Below are 22789 nucleotides of genomic sequence, written 5' to 3'. Positions count from 1 at the left end.
ACCTGCACACTATGCTATTCTTCAAGTGGAAATGACATAGTAAATGGAATGGTTTCCTCAGGCAAGGGACAGTTGTTGTTGTTTTTTTAAAAAAAAACACACATTATTTTTACAAGTTCCAGCAAGAACAATATCCATTTCTTATTGAAAGGTACTTGTTATTAAATCAGATTCCCTTGCAAGAATCAAGGATACTATTCTGAGCATGTTAGTCAACATAATTCAGTTTTCATATTAAAACCCTATATGAATCAGAAGTCAGCTGATATTTGTGGCTGACAGAGTTTATGGATCAAGATTATAAAAAACAGCTCAACTTAAAACAGAGTACATTTGTAGTGAAGGAGCAAAATACAGGGCTTAACTGTATTTACCCATTAATTAATACCCATTAGTTAATACCCAGTATTAATACCCAGTGTTAAACTGGGGTCCAACACACACTGCATAAATAATCTAGTTTGAGACTGCTTTACTGCCTAGGCTCTGTGCTAGGGAATCCTGGCAATTGTAGTTTATTGTGATACCAGAGCTCTCTGACAGAGAAGGCTACATGTCTCACAAAACTACACTTCACAGTGGTTTGGTGCTGTCTTTTCTTTTTAAAAATCTCGCTTATTGTTATGCCTCTGCTTGGATTGTCCTGGTTGTTTTCTCAGCTGCCAATCCTTAAACAAAGGATAGAGGACAAAGTCAAAGGGGTAGAAAAGAATCTGAACAAAAGTTGTGGAAAACAAATTGTAGTTTGGTCTTTTGCATGACAGGACCTGCTAGATCTACTGGTTCTGCAGAAATTTATTGGCTACTTCCAAGGTAAGCAATATTCCTGTCAGATTACTTACCTTTACCTCCAACTTGATCAAAACAATGAAAAAAGTGTACAAAACTTTGGACAAGACTTTGAATACCATGCCATTATAAGAAAATTCACTGTCTGTGACTTACTATTTTGCATTACAGAGCAAAAGAGTAATTAACCAATAAGGGATAACACAGTTGCAATGACTAAGGGGATGGTGATTTCTACATTTTGCAGAAACAATTTTACCTGATGTATAACGATGGTTTATGATGTTGACTACATAAAAGTAAATAGATATTTTAGAAGCAATAACACTGATTTATATGGAGGACAATGGGAAAGAGCAGCTATTCAGTCAATTACTGTATATACTCATGTTTAAGACTAGAACTTTTGGTAAAGAAAAATGACCCAAAAAACCTGAGTGGACTTATCCACAGATCAATGTAAGTACTGTACTTTAACTTTTATTTTAAAAAGGAACCATCCCCTGGTGAAAGGCAAGAGTGCAATCTGTCCTGGAAGCACTAACACCCAACTTTACTCTCTCATCCATCCACAAACAGTTACACCTTCTAAAAATTTTAAAAGTTCTTTAACATTATCTTCCTTTCCTACATCCTTTTGAGATCCTTTGTTATATAACCCTAAATTTTACCCTCAACCTTTCCACAGGTCATATCAAAATCCATAATTTTGGAGCCTGGCCTTGACTTAAAGACGAGGTTGACTTATAGTCGAGTATATATGGTAAATAACTCTTATGACTGAAGTTAATTACTTTTGCACTTTGGGGAAAGTAAAAAGTAGATAAATCACTATCAAGGATTCTCTAGACCTTTTCTGCAGCTGGTAGAGGAAATGATAGCAATGCATTAAGCACAGACAGAACAGTCCCATAAAAGGGTCTTTTCTATGGCAACATCTCAAGTTTTGCTCTGAGAATTTTGCCTCCTTTACTTATGCTGTTCTTCCACTAGGTGAGGATTTTTATGCTACAGCAAACGTCCAGCATGCCTAAAAAGGTGACATCCCTGAAATAAATAAATAAATAAATCTTATGCATATTTACTTAGAGGTAAATCCTACTACTCGCTGGAAACTAGCTTTAGGATTGCATCTTGTGGGTCAACCTAATTGTAATGTGGAAAAACTGTTCTTTCAGTAGCCTTTTTCCTGAAAAGCATCCACACACAGAAAGAGAGAGAGAGCACTGGGTCTCCAATATAAGTTCTTCCATCCTGCCATTTGAACTTTTTTAGAAAGTGAAAGGTATCAGGGGCTCTAATTCCTATACCTTTCCAGGATATTCTTAGCCCACAAACAGGTACTGTAAATAGTTAACTGATGGGACTTACTTATCATAGGTGCCCCAAAGGTTCCCTTTTATCTTCCCTATGAATTTCCCCCTTTCCCATTTAACATTAGTTAGCATTATGTCTGCACTAAGGTCAGTTCTAATAAAAATTAGTTTTAACTAGAATATATAAGCCAATTTTTAAAAAACAGTATTTAGACATAATGCTAGACATGCTGCAAAGAGAAGGAAGAAGTGAATGAAGGAATCCTTTGGATGACCCATATTTTTTAACCTAGGTTAAAAAATCAAAATGGGTAAATCTATACTGAGCGATTAGAAGATGCACTTAAATCTACACCCTACTGAATTAAAGAAAACAAGACATAAAGTTAACCTGAGAAATTATCCAGTTCCTTTCAAAGCACTATTTTCCTAATTTTCCTATGATCATTGAATATATGCAGCTATTAATGCAAATGCATGTAAGATCCTCATGAGGACCTTTGTCTCTGAAGGAAAATAAACTTTTTAAAACAACCTGGTTTTTCCCTCCTGGTTAGAAGAGAGAAAAAATCTTCCAGCTTGAAAATGCAAGTTGCATCTCCTGAGACATTTAAAAGAAAATAATATTTCTGTTAAAAGTTGTTTGTTTCCCTCACATAAGAAAAGAAATTGCATTGGGTTTTTTTAAAGTTATTTAAAAGAAATGCATGCTATTTCAGGTTGAGTCAAGTCTAAGATCTGCACAAAGCTTCACAAAGATTTCAATATTATTTGCTTGTCCCAATAAATAATGTTCAATATTGGCATTTTATTTTTGCCTCTGGGCAATTTGTATAGACTATGCTGTTGTGTCAGATTCTCACACATCGCATTGTATTTTCCTAATTGGAATAAAAGGGGGGGGGAGAACACAATGAAAGGTTGGTTGAACAGATTATCATTAATTTAAACAAAGAGTCTAACAGGAACCCCAGGTTTTTTTTAAAATAGACTTCTATCTGCCACAGAATTATTGGAATTAAATATTGAAGTTAAATATATGTTATTCTAGACTTTGTAATTTTTTTAAGAAAAAGTTATTTTTCTTTTAGTATCAGGATCCTAAGCATGCATGCGCACACACACGTCTCAAACACAGTTAGAAGTATGAATGTGGCACAAATATTTTCCATCTTGATCATATTAACATGCCTTTTACATACTGTTGATGATAAAATCACAGAAGAAAGGTAGTCAAAATATACATTGCAGAGAATCATTGTGGGTGCATTTGCACCAGCCAAAAATATCCAGGTACAGTCCAGAGTATTCTGCTCCAGAGCTGCTCTGGATCAATGGTGTGAGTGGCACATGCACTGGCTTGACAATGAAGAGAAGCCATCTAGACTGTTGGCCTGGTTGACTATGCATCAGCACCAGTGCCTTGTCCTTGTCTGGGCCATCTATCACATTGCCTCACCAGTCACAAAAAGAGTTCTCTGACAGAACAACCTTACTGGTGATACACCAGTTATAGTTTCACAATTTGAGTGGGTTATTCTTAGCCCATGCCAGTTTTGGCCAGTTTAATCAAGCAAACAGTTTTTACTCCTCTCACTTATTCTTGGGACCAGTCAGATCTTATCCACACATGCTTGTGCCTTACAAAAGTTTTCAGAAACCTATTTTTAACAAAAACAAAGCCATACATGAATATATCCATGAGAATGACAGAATCTTTATAAACATCTGGAAAGAAAACAGGATTACTAGTAATCCAAACGCACATATGCCGCCTCAACAAGGTATACTCCATATTTGTTGGTGTGCAATAAGAAACCATTGTGACTGCTCAATATTCTGTTCAGATGCAATTCACATTCCCTTAAAGCTGAAAATCTCACAACATATGCCTGGTTCATTGAAGTAATACTTGCACATTGTAACAAGCTACAAGTGGCATCACAGAAAATTCAGAAGGATGCCAAAACACTTTCTACCTATTTCTGGAGGGAGAAGCAATATTAATAAATGATTTTTTGCCAGCCATTAGCAATTCAAACAATCTCCCAAATGTAGATGCCCTTACAAATGCTTTCAGTGTTTCTGTTCTTAGAGAATCAAGAGTAACTTGCAAAACCTGAAAGCATTTGATTATAGTTTCATGTCCATCCCTGTATTTATATATATTTTTGAACTATATGAGCCACTTTTTGTGACTTCTTTTTGCATCCTGGAAAAGCCAGATCAGGGCTATTGTAGAAAAGCCAGATCAGTTGCCGCAGTTCTGATCCAGCAAGGAAATGGGCAGCACAGAGATGTCCCTTAGGGGCCATCTATTGAGCCCCTTAGTGTGGTGTCCTGACCATCATAAACCTAAAATGACTAGAAGTAAATACATATCTCTTGCCAATGCAGTTGGCTTAAATCACCATTCTGAAATCTCTCATAATGCATGCAGTTAAAAAGCTGTGGTTTCTAATGATATCATCATGAAAATAATCCTTAGTACTTCTGCATATAGCATTATGAATGCAAATAATAACAATGCTGGTAGATCAACTGTACCTTGTGACGCAATCGTATAAAAGGCTGGTAGGGTTTGAACTCGTAGCCGTCTTTTGCTGGCCATCCTTCTGTACCCAGTAAAATGCATCCAAGGAAAGAAGCAATTATCCACCAGATAAACATCTTTTTGATTCTTTCTGTCTAAACAAGAAGAAATAAACAAGTCCAATTAATATAAACAATATAATTTTTGAGATTCAAATTGTAGAAAAGTAATTTTTCAATAGGGCTACTAAAAAAATGTTAGAATGGAACCAGATCTAGCTGTTTGGAATTGTATAGCATACATTTTAATCAAAATTCAGGATCTGAGGATGACCAAAGACAAACAAACCAATAAAATCAAGAAATATAAAAGGAATGCACTGGGGAAAAATGACTCTTTTAAAATACCTGAGGAGCTGTGAAGGTAGATAAAAGCATCTAACTGTTTTTGTTTATAAATGTTTCTTTTGTGATAGTCTGTCTACATTACTGATGAGAAGAACTAATAAAAATGCACATTAATGTGTGTTTAATTAAGAATAGGAGATATAGAACCTTTCCAAGTAAGATGCTGTGCTAAGGCTGAGGCAAAGAGTTCATTAATAAAATGCAAGAAGCTACCCATAGATATCCTGGCAGAAACGTCCTTCTTAATATCTGGGTGCATAGCCAAAACAGAGCTCACACAGACATGGTTACACACACTAAAACACTAAAACATACATTAAAAGATAAAACTTAGTTATGCTTATTTTCTCCATCCCTTTGTGGATTAGACCAAAATTAAGTTCTTGCATCATAGTGCTACCAGGCCATGAAATGACCATACAGTGTGGCAAAATGGGGAGCCACATGGACTGAGCAATAGGAATGCATATGTCTGCCCACCATCCCTACAGGGCTGAGAATTTCTTCTGCCAAAGCTGATTATTTCTTTTGTGCCACATCCATGTCAATATATTTACTAGATAGTTTCTGATTGGGTGAAGTCATGTAGGGAAGAAAAAGAAGAGAGAGAGAGAAAAGGAAGCACCAGAATACACCCAAAATAGAAATATTAACAGGGCTTTGAAGAGGTAGGGGGAAAGCCACTATGACCAAAAAAATTGGAGGTCACTTTTAGATTCCCCTGAAAGCCTACCTTTCCTCTAAATACTCAAATAGTATGGAAAATTTAGTAAAATCCTGGTATGATTCCTCACTACAACTATATTTCCCGTGACATGGTTTAGTGCATATTCTTAACAAACTCTGGTATGAATAAGCATGTCATCAAAATGGTAAAAAATTCTTGTCATTTACTATAAATGGCATGTTACCATGAATGATTGTGATTCTCCTCTATGTGTCATCCACCATGCAAATGACAAATAGAGAATTTTTCATAGTAAGGCTACATTCACACTGAAGAAATAATCCAGTATGACACGAGTTTAACTGTCTTGGCTCAGTGCTATAGAATCCTAGAAAGTGTAGCTTGTTGTAGCACCAGAGTGCTCTGACAGAGAAGGCTAAATGTCTCAAAATTATTTTCCCCAGAATTACATAGCATTGGGCCATGGCAGTTACAGTGGTATCAAACTGGATTATTTCTGCAGTGTGAATGCCGCCATAGTAGGCATTCAAGTAAACTCTCACATGACACAGTCTAGAATCTTCTGGGAAGTTTCATGTGGAAAGCCTTGAAAGCTGTGGGAAATGTGACCTTAAATTCTGTGGGAAATGTGGAATATTTAGACTGTTGGAAATTGTTAGCTTATTCATCCACAAATTTTCTAGGTAGCCTTAGGCAAGTCAGCTTCTCTCAGCCCCAGTTGCTGTAAAATGGGAATATTAATGACTTGCTTCACAAAGCTGCTCTGAAGACAGATGGTATCATTAATGTGTGGTGGTTTTGCATTAACAAAAATTCAACCAAAATGAACAGGAAAACACAGCAGAACAGATTTGCCTACTGCACCGGGATGCTAATGCAGTTCTGTTATTCAAGCTGCTCTATGCATAACTTCAAGATCAAGGTGTAAAATGGATTTTACAGGCCACTAGATACCTTGTTTCCTTGAATGTCAAAACTAAAATTTCATTTCAGTTAATAATATTTAGCCAGTGTGCTTCATCTTGAGTTATAACTGAAAAAAGCAAGGCACGGAAGATTTTTTATTATTATTCTAAAGTTCACTTGCAGCTATTTCTTTCTCTTTCTTTTGCCTGGAAATGATATTTTATTTTGGAGGAAAGGTTAAAAGACTGGCAACAAAAGCAAATGAGTTGTTTCTTTTTATCATGGTTTCCAGAACTTCTAACACAGTAAAGTTTTGTGGTAGTGTCTTATAATTAAAAGTTACCTTAATGAGTTTTTGCTATAAGTTTATGTATACTCTTGGCAGCTTGTTAACAACACAATACTGAGAAGCATGTTAGCCAGACAATGCCAATCTACAAGTGTAGTGAGATGTCACTAATATCACACAGATTATTATCCACTCCCCTACCTCAAAGTAAGTTTAATTAGGTGCTGCTTTTTTTTCATGCAGAGATCTCAGTGTTTCCTCTACCTTCAGATCCAGGGCAGTAGTCATTACATTTTCCTAATTTGACTGAGATGGCTGAAATTGGACCCTAATTATTTTTTTTCTGGATCAGCACTGATCGAATATGTAAAACATGCTTTTCAGGATGTTCAGTTATTAAATTTTAAAAAAGGAAAGAAAGCCATATGTACTAATAGGGACAGAACTTAATACTGTACAGCATGGTAGAACACTTGTCCTCATTCTCATGGATGGTTGTGATGGATGACACTGAACAAGACTACTTTAGCCAATGTATGAAGTAACATCAAATAACCTTTTGGTCTGCATAACCATTTGAAATGTCATAGCCGGAAATAAAGAGCTGCCTAAGAGCAGAAACAAATTTGTAATACTGACTTTTAAAAAGAAGACTCTAAATCTCTTCTGTTTGATGTTATGTTCTTCTTTGGGGAAAGGTAGCACGGCTGTATATAATGGAACTAATTTATCTCATTTCTGTAGAGAATCTGGCAGACATACAGGACCTTCAGTTTGAAGGAAGGTGATTATTTTGTTTGTTTATTTAAAAAGGGGGACTGGAGGTGGAAAATTGTTAAGAAATATTAAGGTGGAGACTGGGACATGATACTCTATCAATGTCAGTGGGGTTCAAGATCAGTCCAGTCCCACAGGCAAAAGCAGCAGCTTCCTGGAGCAAGGGAATTTCAGGCACTGAAGATCAAACCACAATGGACACAACTCTTCACAGCTTTACTTTATGTTCAGTTCTTTACCCCTGCTCCAGTTACATGTATGAAATAGGAGGAATGGGCTACAGTTAGTTATGGAAGAAGAGACATAGCATGCAGTTGGAAAGGCCAAATTGTTCCTGTGTCCTACAATTGCATAGAATCACAGCCAAGTAGGGGGGAAAACTGCCGTAAGAAGTAGAATATATTGAGTTGAATTTAGTGGGCTAACAGCACAACATGCTTCCTTCTTCCCTCCCAACTTCCAGATCAATAGCTAGGAAAAAAATGGGGGGGGGGAGAGTTAACATCCAAAAGCAAAGCCTGCCACCAACTTTCATACCATCTCTTAGCCTTCCACTTACTGAGTTTGAAAACACACTGAGGAATTGGCTGGCTAGGGCAATTTGCTTGTGAAGCATTTCATCATCACGATCCCCCTCATCCACATTTTCTTGCTCATGTGTGACTCTGTTTACTTGAAGAAGCATCTGTGCTCTGAACACAGAGAAAAGCATTTCTGGATACTCCTATATTTCATTTATTATTTTCCTTTTCCATATTTGTATAGAAGCTCACTTATATCAAATATGGGTTTTATCACCACAATGTGGAGTTCTTCAAAATATTCTAAAGATACTGAGGTACTGATACAAGAAACTGATATCTTACACACCCAGCATCATAAAAAGGGGAATCCCCTGGCTGTGTATTGAGACACAGTCAGGATCTTCCTTCTGACAGATGTATTTCTTCAAATGTGGAATTCTGACATTTGCAAAATGAAACCAAACTGACAGAATTTGTCCTAGAAAGGGTTCCTAGAAAGAGTGAGCTTGTGTCATAGCAATGCCTCAAGAAAGCTGAAAACTTATTTTCAACTTAAAATGTCATGGTCTCTCGTCGTTTCGATTTATTGATGATTGTAAGCATATATATCCCCAGGTTTGGCAGAATGCCATCTTTTGTGAATTTGGCCTGTTTCTAAATCATATTTGACATATTGCACAATTAAGGCAGATGCCATGAAATGTGGATTCAGATACTCTTAGCTACAATAATCAATAACTGCCTTGTTTCTTGCTGCTTAAGGATGACACAGAAATAGACATACAGCCAAAAAAGCAATTTGCATAAGATTTCAAGAAAAATCTATTTAGGTTCAGCTAACTCTTCTATTTGTTCATTTTAGATAATTTATCTTTGCCACATTCCCACAAAAGAAAAGCATTATCAAATTCATTCAACAGGAAAAAGGGGTAACATACAGCATATTTTAGTAACCGAGCATGGGAAACTTACTTTTTTTGTACTACATCTCCTAGCATTCCCTAGATGGGGGATTCAGGGAGTTGTAGTTTTAGAAGTAACTTTTCCAAGTTCTTTTCAGTAAATTGTTCAGAGGTCTATGACATTTCTAGGTATCATATTAAAATATATTGCATACCCAGTGTCACAAAGTTTTGCCTGTTTAGATGATACGTACAGTGGACCTTTGTTATATGCTGGGGTTTGGTTCCAAGATCTCCCGTGTATAACAAAATCCGTGTATGCTCAAGTCTCATTAAATACAATGACATAGCAAATTGGTGTTCCTTATAAAAAATGGAAAATCAAGGTTTCATATTTGAAATTTATACTTTTGGGGAACATTTCAAACCATGTATGCATGAATCCATGTATAAAAAATCTGTGTATAAGAAGGGCCGACTGTATTTCTCTTTGCTGCAAATACTCCAGGATTTTAATATATATTTTAAGGACATAGAAGATCCCACTACTGGCAGGAGTGTTACATTTGTGCCATTCTGTTCCATTTGTGCCTTTCTATGAATCTTGCTGCATTGCCCCCTGGAACATGACGGGGATATGATGAAATGGAGTGGCATGAGAACAGAATGGTTGCTATCACCCATTCTACCGCATTTCCTTGGTCTCTCTGGGCCGGTACAGACTGGCACAATATGCCAGTTTCCCGGCAGCATGGGGGTGTGGCGTACACATCATACATGCCCCAATGCCACCCTGAAGCTAGTGTTCCACTGCTCCACTACCCACATGGGGGCAGCTTTTGACTCTCCAGCAGCGCAGCGTTTAGATGCCACATACTGCAGCAGTGTGGAAAAGTGGAGTGGCAGTGCAAAAGGTGCCAAAAGGAGTGGCATTTTGTCATTTTTTTTTGTGCTGGAAAAAAGATGGATGGGGGGGGCGGCGGATGGTTGCCCCCCCCCCCCCCCCCCCGATCCAGCAATCAAAGGGGTGGCGTCAAGCTGCCTCTTTAGGGCCATCTGTTTTGGCCCTCTCATTCTTTATCTTTGGCCAAGATAAAACAAATGCAATGTGAGCCTAAGATAAACAAATGAGTCCTTAGGACCCACCTGAAGACTTATAATTATGGACACTGGCACAGCAGCTGGAAGAGAGGTTCATAAGTGAGAAGGACTACTACCAAGGAAGCTCCATCCTTTATGCCTCCAGGGCTGATATTAGAGTACAAAGAAGTTAGTATGGCTAAAGATGGTGCTTTAAGCTAAACCTAAACCATTTATGGCTTAAAGGTCAACCACAGCCTTTTAAATTAGGTCTGGAGACTGCTACAACTGTTGCAATATAGCTGTCACATGACTTGAGCACCTACTCCCTACAAGTACTCAGGTGGCTATGGTTTGTTTCAGTTCCACACCATCTGAAGGCAGCCTCATATAGAGCACTCTGTGGTAATCTAGGCAAGATATCCCTAGAGTATGGGTGACCTGCCATAGATCACATTTCTAAAATGGTGCTCCTGGATGCAATCATTACCACATTACTCCCATAGTTAGTGCCAATTTCAGAAATTCAAGACTTTGGAAAGCATTCTAGATCCATTTGCAAACCTTCTTCTGTTACCCTACCCACAAAACATATTCCTCTGTAGATGAGGAATCCATGTAATCCTCATTCATTCATAAACCATCCAGAAAACTCCAGAGGGGAAGCAGAAATTAGAAGCAGACACAACATTAGATCCAGGTAGTCTGAATCAAAAACAAAGAAATATTTACTTTGTTTGTTTGTTTGTTTTAAATAAAAATGGAACCTACAGAGGAAAAGGAGACAAGGAAAAGTGAAGAATGTTTTACTCACTAGCTTGATATTTGGCACTTTCAAGTTGAACAGAACTTATATACAACACATTTGACATTGGTCTAACTGGCTGGCAACATATTTTACTATGTATTTACTATCTTGATTGGATTTCTGCAACGCGCTCTACATGGGGCAACCCTTGTACCAAACCCGGAAGTTACAATTGGTACAAAACATGGCAGCCAGACTGGTCACTGGCATATCCAGGGCCAGTCATATAACACCAGTGCTTAAAGGCTGCCTATTCGCTTCCGGGCGCAATACAAGGTGTTGGTTATAACCTATAAAGCCCTAAATGGCTTGGGCCCGGGATACCTAGAGGACCGCCTCTCCCCATACAATCCGCCCTGCACACTCAGAACATCCGGGCAGCAGCTACTGAGGGTCCCTGGAGCAAGATTGGCCTCCACAGCTAGGAGGACCTTTACCATCTCGGCCCCGACCCTCTGGAATTCACTGCCTGGAGAGCTCCGCTCGGCCACCTCCCTAACCCACTTCAAGAAGGAACTAAAAACCTTCTTGTTTAAGCTTGCATTCCCAGATACAGGCTTCAGCTAGTCTTCCCCCCCTCTGATAGCAGTGGTATGCTGGCCAGAACTGCGTTTTAACTGTGATTTTAATTGTAATTTGTTGTTTATTGTATATATGCACTCGTATTGTATTGTTTTGATAGATGTTGTTCACCGCCCTGATTGTAAGAAGGGCGGTATACAAACAAAACTATTATTATTATTATTATTATTATTATTATTATTATTATTATTATTTATTGTGTTTTCCATTGTAAATTCAACTTATTGTTTTTACTGTTCTCTTTTAGATGTACTTAAGATTTTGTGTTCTGTCATTATCTTCCTTGGTGTCTTTTTTGCAATGGAAAGGTGGGGTATAAATAATATAAATAAGTGTGTTATAAATGCATCTTCAGAAAAGTTAAATGCCAACTTTTTTCACATCAGAAACACATGGATCACTTGATGGAACATCCAAATAACCCTTAGTATTACTCAACTATATATTTCCAATGGGGTTAGCAGGAACTTTAAGAAAAGTTGTTAACACGGCTCAAGGACTGGAAAGCTGCAGTGTGATGACACTACAAGGAAACACTTGAACCTAGAGATGGAAAGAATTTCATTGGATTGACACAAATAGCCTTTTTTCATCTCTGGAGACTCACAGAGAAATGCAATGCAATTACACTCATTGCACATCTGTGAGATTTATGGGGCATTTCATAAAATAATGTCTGTAGAAAAGAATGACAACATTTTAAAATACAAACAGAAAAAATGTATAGAATTGAAACAAAATGCATAGAAATACATTTTAGTCAATGGGGAAGATGTGTAAACAACTCATAAACAAAGTTTCACAATTGGACATGAAATTAGGATGAGAAAAAAAACTATGTGTGATACAAAGAAATATAATAAAATTAAGCATGATATATTTTCACACCACTACTTTTGTTACTAATAGGAGGCTTTTTAGATCTTAGTCTTACAGTTTAAATGTTATAAAATACCAGGCCCTCACTAGCCAGAATAAAAACCCATGTACAGCAACACAGGTATGCTAAATATAGTGTAGTCAAAGGGGGGAAATGACATAGGTCTGCTCAATATAGTCAAGATTAGTAATTTTCTTGTTATTGTTCAGATATTTTGTTGCTATTCTTTATTAATTTTCTCATTTAATATTTTTCACATACATTAATTATAGCAAAATTAAATTCATTTTTTAAATGTAGTTTTGTATAAAAGCCAGGACAGTCATAGTCCTCTACCCTGTTTTTGAAACAGTGTATAATTTAGACTTGTATAAAAATATGAAGCCAATAGAATATTTTAAGTTATCTGACCTTGAAAGGTTTTCCCCTTTATATTGGTCCAAGAGAAAGGGAAATCATTACATTCTCTCTTCTGACTTCATCATTGCTGTTAACTCGATGAGCATTTTAAATGTAAATTAGAGAACATTAGGACCAAGTCTATCTAAAATCCCAGGGGTACCGTTTCTACAGCGCCTATGTGTTGCTTTAGGAATAACTGTTTCATATTTTGTCAAAGTCCTACAAATGTTCTTTCAATTTATTGCATAATTCAATTGCCAAGGTGATTATTTATTCCTTAAAAGGCCATTGGAAGGGAATTCAGCTCTTCCTAAAACAATATCTGACTTTTATTACAACTTTATTGTGTGTTACACATCTAGCATATTAATGCTACCTCTCCTTAAGGGCTCTACTTCTAAATAAGAGAATCAAACTGATTAGATTAGTTATAGCAAGCTGCTAAAATAACTTCATTTGAAATTCAATTTATGTGGTTTTCATTATGTCCTTGAAAGTATTACATTTGGAATTATATATTGCACTAAAACTTCTACCCTGAGCTGAAAACTCACAGCAACAAAATTCAGAGAAATGTATTCTGGGAAATGTTGTCCTGATAGAAAACCAAAGTTACAGTAAGTGACCAACACTGGACCGCTGCTAATTTGGAACATGCCTTTATTGTGGTGCATTCAGAGTGCAGCCTGCTGACCAAAGTGGCTGATTTCTTTTTTCTGATCTCATGGATGGACAGAGATGTTATAGTTGCTCATAGAAAAATAAAACAATTATATGGGTAACTAGGTTTTGTACATCATTCTATAAGAAGGATTGTTCTAGTATGTGACTGAGGTAGACTGCTAACAAGGATAATGTGATGGGTGCATTGGTACATTGTATTTAAGGATTACTTTTGTAAAAACAGATATTCATTGTTCATTCATATACCATACTTGAAAGATAGCAAAACAATGATGCTAATATGTGGAATAAACTGGGGCAAAATTAAAACTGTGTCTGAAATCATACAGAAACCAACCCACAAACTGTTTTAATTGCCAAGGATGAAGGATTAGAATTACAGCTACTCACCTTTGGATAAATTTACTGTATAGACTAGAGATCTATTTGGGACCAGAGATGGCTCTATATTTTTTTAGTGGTAGAACCCCAAATCATCAAGGGAATAACTAAGCAGGTGTTGTAATGACCTTGTGTCCCCTGTCACTCTGAGTTAAATTATTTATGAGGAGATAAATACTCAGATTTAATGTAAGTCCAATAAAGCTGAGCTAAGCTCTGTGTCTATTTTATGCAATAAAATTAAAACAAAACACTGAAAGATGTCAAAATTAAAGCCCCAGTATATTGATTTCTATCTCAAAATACCAACTGACTTAAATGGGGCAATGATTTCACCTCAGATTCTTTCGTTCCTAAGACACAGATTTAAATGGAGTTCAATGAAATGAGAAACACTATAGACTTAACCCCTTCTCATTACACTCTTGAGATGGTAATCTCATAGTCATTTTTGCAGTGCTGTAGGGAAGGAAAAAACGATAAAGGTATTATCCTTCTGAGGCCTCAGAGGAGTCTTTTTAATAGAATTGACTTGTGCCTGTTGATCTCATTTTCCCATAAAGCTCCAAAGCTCAATTTCATGAAACTGTGGTATTTACCAGCACTGTTATTTGTTATCAGGAGTACAAGGTAGAGCCTGTACATGCCCAGCCCAGGAGATTCCTCTCTTCTCTTCTAAAGTAGTTTTCTTCATATTGCTACTGTCTTGATAAGCAAGGATTTCATAGACATGATGATTACATCATTATGCATCAGGCACCACAACTATTATCATGAGTATTACTTAATAAACACTTGGAAGGTATTTCTCACATTTGTAATTGTAATTTTTTGGGGGAAGGGGGGAGTATGTCTTTTAGATTAGGGGAAAGGTTTTCTCCTTCTCACAGAATAATAGAATGGTGAGAGTTTCATTACAGATAAAAATAGATATTATTATTAACAGATCATAGTCAAGCGATGACATTCACTGCCACATTATACAGTGACTATGACCAGTCTAACGTGACTTTTAAATCATCTAGACAAAGCAATAGGGGAAAGTCTGTCAATAGTAGTCATGATTTGTTCATACAGTCAGCCTTCCATATCCATGGGCTCTGCATCCATGAATTAAATCAAACACAATTTTAAAATATTCACCATTCTGCCCCTCAAAATAACCACAAAATACTAATCTTGATTTTGCCACTTACATAAGGCATGCGATTTTACTATGCCGTTGTATATAATGGTACTTGAGCAATCATGGATTTTAGTATCCACATAGGGTCCTAGAACAAAGTTCCAGTGGATACTGAGAGCCCACTGTATTACTTCCAGTTAGCAGAGTCACCAAAGAGAAAGTGTAGTCTAGAGGTTTGAGCACTGGACCAAGATTCTGGAGAATGGGGATCAGTTCCTCACTTGGCCATAAAAACCCACTGGGTGACTTTGGACAAGACACATGTTCTTAGTCCCAGAAAAGCCTGTGATAAATTCACCTTAGGGTAGCCATAAGCTGGAATTGACATGAAGACACACAATAAGAAAAACAACAACAGAGACACCAATTCTTCTGTATATCAGTTGGCCAGAAATAGAACTTGGAGAGAGTTGGTTTTATTCTTTGCTCTCTAACAAGCTAGAAGATGTTTTGTTAGCTAAGGTATAGCTGTATACTTTAACTTTCAAATATTAAAGACAACAACAACAAAAAAAGGCCAGAACTTTTATTTTTAGCAACAATGACCCTGGGAGAATGGTGAAAAGGAAGCATGGACAATCATAGACTTTCAATATCAGGTTGCAGCACAGTATCTGCAGTAGACATTGAAATAAAAGCAGTGATTCCCAAATTGGATGGTATTGCTAGGGTTGTTATGTACAAAGGAAAGGGAGCAGTAGCCTGAAAAAGTTTGGGGACCACTGCAGTAAAGCTTGAGCTAGAAAGAATGGGATTCTGCTGTAACTTAGGGGTAAAACAGACACCCCAGAAGGGGTGGTGTGATGCCACCCCTGAGAGAGCTGGATCGGGGCAGTGGCAACCACATGTCATGGCTCCATTCGGGCCAGCTTCCACCCCAAATAGGAGTGGGAAAAGTCCATTCCTATTTGGGGTGGAAAAAAGCCACCTTTTTGCCACCACCATGGTTTTTTGGTGTTTCTGAGACGTGTTGCGCTGCCAAAATGCTGTGAAGCCGGCACACCTGTGGTCAGCCGTGTGGCTTCCCAGAGGCATGGGGTGGCATCAGAGCATGCGACGTCTAAATGATGCCCCCAAGCCAGTGCAAAGGGGCAGTCTGCTTCACCCCTTAGCCTACTTTAGCTGTATGTACTTTAGCTGTCTCAACTGGTAAAGTAAACAGCATCTGTGTCCACAGTCCCTTATTGAGCATTTATGAACAACAAAAGAAAAAGAAAAAGTGAAAACAGATAAGCCTGCTTCACCCACAGCATATTTAAAAATATAGATCTATAGATTTAGCCACCAAAATGGAAATCATAGGAAAAGTGGAGGCTGGTAAAAGAAAGACTCATCCCTGGACATATTTTGGAAGAAGCTTTCAAGTAGTCTCTAGAAGGTTTAAAATGCTTTTGTTTAGCTATGGAAGGCTTACCTGAGAATGTTGTTTCCTTTCACATATGTGTATTGTTAGCTTTGGATAAGATGTTTGCTGACACATGATCAACTACTCTCCTTTTTTGAGATCCAAGAACCTATCCCTATTTTCCCCCCATATGAACTCTGCTTCTGGAACGAAATTTTCTGTTAAAGAAGTAATGCCCATGAACACATCTGCTTTCTTATCTATGGTATAGCTGTATACTCGAACTTTCAAACACCAAAGACAAAAAAAGAAGAAGGCCAGAACCTTCATGTCCTGCCCATAATCTTCCAGAGGCATTGTATGATCAACTGAAATAGGACCCAACAAAGGACCACTGAATGCTCCAGTCCCTACTTTTTCTGAATAACTGGCAGAGAGGAGGGGTTTTTAATCATCACCATGATAGTGGCAAAGTATCAAAGACTCATGCAGTGGTGCTTGTCTATATACATATATGTTATTTTTATTTGTAGATTATAAAAGAACACCAAACAACAAGACTAAACAACACTATCACAAACTCATTGGACAGAAAGCAACACTTCTAAGCTTAGAAGTAATTCCAGGTCTACTCCGGAAGATTTCACCCATGACATCTTCTTAGTACATGAAATTACTAGTATAGATACAAAAAACAAACAAACAAATAACCAAATCATTGATTAAAAAACAGAAATGGAAGCAAGGGAGGTAAAAATCTATAAGAATAGAATAAAAGCAAGAATGGGATCTAGAAGTGCAGCAGGCCAGGTTTCAAGGCTGTTACTTGGGATAACCAGGGAAATGAATGAAAGAGGAGAATTGCCGTTTTCAGAAGGAAGAAACCAGTAAAGACACAATTTCTCAGTATATGTTCAACTTGAGGAAAAGAACAAGAGAACATTGGAACCTCTAGAAAAAAAATGGTTGAGGAAAGTTATTAATGCAGTGGAGATAGGAATGCATTCCTCTAAGCTGCAGCAATACAAGAGAAGCAAAGGAGACAGAGAATAAATGGATGGCAGAAATTAAGGACCACATCATTAATTCTCCCATACACTGAATGTCACTCCATCAAAACATTAGACTCCTTTGGAAGTGCACATCTCATGATACAAAAAATATGGGCTAACATGCACCATGGTTTTATTTAAAAAGAAAATGCAACAGGCTCTACAAAAATTAATACTTGTGGTGCTTTGGGGGGGGGGGGGAATCTAGAGCCACATGGTGAGATGCATACATATAATGGATGCATACATATGGTGCGAGATGGATTCTACCTCTAGGCTAGAGTTATTTTAAACACACATCTCTTTCCAAGTAGTAACATTTGAGTTTTCTCCAGATCCAGATTAGATGAATTGGTAGGCCTCAGAGCAAATTCACATACACTGTCTTGAGTGGCAAGTCATGGGAATCCTCTGTTATCCAAAAGGAACCTGTGGGTATTCACTAAAATATCCTCTTGGTTCAGAATTTTCCCCCCACACTAAATTCCAACTTAAAGAAAAAAGACCAGGGGCTAGTCGTTCATTAAAAACCTTGACCAGATGTTACAGTACAGTATAACCATGCACACCCCAACACCCCAAAAATCTCTTAAGAAAATAATTATGCAACCACACCACACATTCCTACTCAGCCCTTAGGTGGGCCCTAGCCATACACTGTACCTATGAAGGATGGAGGACAGACTCTGTGAGCTGAAAGACACAAATTAAGCTGTTTTCATTTCCTTATTATTACAAATAAAATAACATTTTACTTCTGAAATCATAATAACCTCTTTCATAAAAAAATTAATAAAATAATTTCATTAGGGATAAACAAGGATGTTCATGGTGCATTTTCCACCTTTTAACTGCACAGATATTTTGTGTGTGAAGATATTTTGAAGATAATGTTTTACTGTAAAGCTACAAATGTCAACTTCTTGATAAGCATGATTGTAGCATAGTAGGAAATAACTGCAGGAAATTTCATTTGTCAAATCTTCAAAGAACTTTGAGTTACTAGTGTAGTGTAATATATGCTTTAAGTCTCTCAGATTTGGCAGCTGATAAAGAAACTAGTATTCTTGAGCCATATCTGTCTTTCCAAGATGTTTAGAGGTGAACAACCCTGAGCTATAAAAGAATGTTTGTGCTTGTTCTTGCTTCTTTATTGTGGAATGTGAGTGCAGATATTAAAAAAAGTTTGGGTTGTATTTGCAAGTAGGAGATAAGAATGTAAACAAGCATCCTAATGTATGTACAGAGAAGCCATTCATGAATGCCATGTAATGCAAATCTGGAGAACTGGTGGACCTTCAGATTTTTGGTCTCCAGTTCCCATAATCTCTGTCCATTGGCTGAGACAAATGACCACTGAGGTCTAACATCATCTGGAGGGCTACAGGCTTCCCACCCCAAGGCAGATAAAACATATTTTATGATGTAAGTTGAAGAAATAGCGGTAGTACAAATAGTGAGCAAAGTGGTTTCAGGATGCTAGGTATTCGGTAATTCTTGCTCTTGTTCATTTTTGTGCCTGATATAATTTCTTTACCTTCTTCTGATATTCAGCAACTTTGTAAACTATAAAAAAGCAACACACACACATACACACACACACACACACACACGAGATAAAAATGGCAGTAGTTTTCATCACACACCCCGATGTAGTATTTTTGCATCATGGGACATCATAGAATATGAGCTTAATCTCACAAGATATGATATAAAATTGTAACCGTTTATTTTACTCCTGGTACTGCTGTTTTGTTGTTGCATTAATCCATAGGAACAGGCCTATGCATAGACTTCCATATAAGTATGAATTATTGTATAGACATGCATAGACTTCCATATAAGTATGAATTATTGTATATTTCCTTGATTTCTAGGTAAATGTTTTAGGATTGGGGTATAATGAAGCAAGAACTTCTTTTACCATTTATGCTACTCTATTATTATAAATCTAATGTATGGGTACAACCTGTGCTTCCATTTTATTGTGCTATTGTAATTTCATTTTGTATTTTTCTTTTGCAAGGCCATTGTTGATGTCATGGAAGAATTTATTCTTTACTGTTGTCTGCCCTGAATCACCATAATCATACATTTCACAGCTTACCAATGTATTCCTAGCAAGTTTTAAAAGTTATGTATCAAACTCTAGTTGCAATACAGTTAATATATCATCATGCTTCTCACATATGATAAATCCTCAATAACTTTGTTCTGTTGGTCTAAGCAACTATTTCAGTACCAAGGTCCCTGAAGAGAACATAACATGAGTTAGAAGGACAAAACTAATTGGTAGATTTTCATGACACAAAAATATATAATTGGGTTATTATTTGTATTGGCACAGGTGCTAAGACAAGCCAATTAACAGTCCACATACTTTTTGTGATCTCTTATATTTTAATTGTTAAGCTCTGCTATGAACTGACTTTAATCAAACCCTCATAATGCAGCAATTGTAAAAAAAGGTTTTGATATTCTAGGAATCATGTAAGTTCATATATTGTTTAACAGGTTGAGAGACGAGATCCAGATTATATTGCCTGTTGGGACCATTCCATCTCTTAGGTTCTTAGTCTGTGACACTAAGCACATTACTTTGAAACACAGTTATCAAAATCTACAAGATATAATTTCAAATATAACTGAAGCTGAGATATTCAGTTCCTTAATACCCAACTGTTGATCCTGTATAGACATCATGGAGCAAGCAAAACCATGAGAAATATTTGTTGTTGTGTGGCTTTAGGTCATTTCCAACTTATGGTGACCATAAGATGGACCTAACACAGGGTTTTCTGGAGCTGAGTGTATATGACTCACCCAAGGACTGTCAAGGATTTGAAGGGTTAAAACACAGCACACAGGGAAATGCTTGATGTGTGTGTGTTTGGCCATGAACATTTAGCAGAGTGGCAAGGTTGATCAGCACAGCTGAAGCTCATTGGCTCAAGGACACTTCAATGCCCAAGTGCACGTAGCCATGGATGATGAAACCATGTGTCTAGCTTGGACAGGAGACACATGACATGGTTACACACCTGAACTCACTGGGTTTGGGAGACCACATGGTCTGGAGACTATATAAGCCCAGGAGTTGCAAGGGTGTGGTGTGGGTTTGTAGGAGGAGCTGGATTGGTATGTTTTGGAGTTTAAGAGATCTGGTTTTGTATAATAGCACTGTGAATAAAGAGCACTTTGAGGACTTAGTTTCTCTGGTGGTTTATCAGAAGAAGCTACAGCATCGATTTGCTGTGTGTCCCCGGAGGTTCCTGCACTGCTTCAGTTCCTGGAAGACATCCAGTTGCTGTCATCCCAAATTGGACTTTGGAGCCACGCTTCGGCTTCTGGAAATTGCCAGCTCTGCTACAAGGGTCTGATTTAACCCCAGGACTCGTTGGAGTTGCTGACAGTGGTTGTTGGACCCCAGCAGTTGCGCTGACAAGGACACCTAGTGGATTTCCATGGCCAGGCAGGGAATCAAACCCTAATCTCTAGTGTCATAGTCCAATGTTCAAACCATTGCATGATTTTGGCTCCAGTACAAAAATAAAACTAATCCTTTAACAGGTCCGAAAGAATTAATATGAGTGTCAAAACTGAGACTGTGACTAGTGTCATAGTCCTTATATTTCAGGCCAGTACATTTGTATATAACTGCAATAAGTGTTAAATACCATGCACTCTTGTTTTATGCAGGGGATCCATTCTTGACGCCCCTGTGCAACACTGCTTTCAGCGTATGCTGAAAGCAGTGTATAATGCGCCCACGTATGATGAGGGCGCACTGTAATTAGATTTATTCAGGTACACAGATTTAAACTGGCAAAGGAGTCAAGCAAGAATGCATCCTATCATCCTACTTCTTCAATTTGTACACAGAAAATACCATATGAATAGTAGGTTTAGACTCAGAAGAAGAAGGAGTGAATATAGAAGGAAAGACCCATCAATAATCTTATATATATGGATGATACCATATTACTAGTGGAAAACATCATAGACTTCGAAAAATTAGGAGTTTATCACACTTCCCTTTTCCATCCTTCCCTCACGATTTAGGTGCAGGATGAAACTTTCTCCATACTTTACAAAGTACAGTGTGCCCTCAGCTTACGTGGGGGATCCATTCCACACCCCCCCGTGTAAGCTGAATTCCGCGCATGCTCAAGCTCCATTCACATACGGTGGTGCGATGGCATGCGTGAGCCATGGGCACGCGCCCCATTTATGCGAATGGGACGCGCTGCCCTTGTGCCCCATGCGCTCCTTCCCAGCTTTGACCGTATGCTCAAAGCCGCATATAGCGCGCCAGCGTATGATGCAGGCGCACTGTATAGGAGAAGACCAGATTGGGTACAGGATTCCTCTGACCTGGGCACGAAGGAGTGCAGAAAAAATATGCTTAAAAGTTTTCATCCTGTGCTGAGGTCAGGAGGGAAGGTTGGAAAAAGGCAGTGGGATAAACTCCTTACTAAGAAAGGTCAAAGATGAATGTGCAAAGGTAACCTCAATGCTGAACATAAAGAAAACAAAAATAATGACCATGAAAGAAATACATAAATTCAATCTAGACAATGAGGAAAAAAGTGAAAAAAGTGGATAAGAAAACAATCAACTAATTTTAGATGTGGTGCTGAGGAAAAGTGTTTAGGATACCATGGACAGCCAAAATGACAAACAAATGGCCCCTAAAACAGATCAAGCCTGACCCCTCCTTGGAAGCCAAGATGATCAAATTGAGGCTGCTGTACTTTTGGTCACATCATGAGAAGGCGTGGCTCACTTGAAAAAAACAATAATGCTAAGAAAAGTGGAAGGCAGTAGAAGGAGAGGAATTGGAAGACAGGGTGGCTTGGAGATGTCTCATCCACAAGGTTGTCATGAGCTGGGCCAATCCAAGGGCAGTTAATAACAAAAACAAATTCCATTGTGTTGAATGGTGCTTACTTCATAACCAGTATACACTTACAACACAACATATACAAGCAGGTAAGATTCATTAACTATAAGCAGACATGAAAAAAAAAACAATTGACAACTTACATAAATGTCAATCACATTGAGATGTACATAGAAAACATGTTAGAGTTCATGTTTATACTTTTTATACTTTTACACTTATACAAGTTTCCTATTTAATTTTAGTATAATTTTTTTCATTTGTTGACTGATGCATGAAATAGTATTTCTAAAATAAATATAAAGAAGAGACTGTATTTCTCTAGGAAAAGTCTACAAATTTTAACATATTTTAT

General features: G+C 37.5%; 1 protein-coding gene across 3 annotated transcripts in view; it reads right to left on the bottom strand.

Moving 5' to 3' along the window:
* FSTL5 (follistatin like 5) overlaps positions 1-22789 on the bottom strand; it is a 420360-nt gene that overhangs the window by 374232 nt on the left and 23339 nt on the right. For all 3 annotated transcript variants that reach the window (XM_042470475.1, XM_042470477.1, XM_042470476.1), the window contains exon 2: positions 4653-4793. In XM_042470475.1, coding sequence (XP_042326409.1) covers positions 4653-4775 — 123 coding nt within the window. In that variant the 5' untranslated portion in view covers positions 4776-4793. The remainder of the gene's footprint in view (positions 1-4652; positions 4794-22789) is intronic.

This window comes from Sceloporus undulatus, chromosome 5, assembly GCF_019175285.1.
Source record: "Sceloporus undulatus isolate JIND9_A2432 ecotype Alabama chromosome 5, SceUnd_v1.1, whole genome shotgun sequence".
Classification (NCBI taxonomy): domain Eukaryota; kingdom Metazoa; phylum Chordata; class Lepidosauria; order Squamata; family Phrynosomatidae; genus Sceloporus; species Sceloporus undulatus.
Note: the sequence above shows the minus strand (reverse complement) of the source record. Positions and strands in the feature narration are given on the sequence as shown.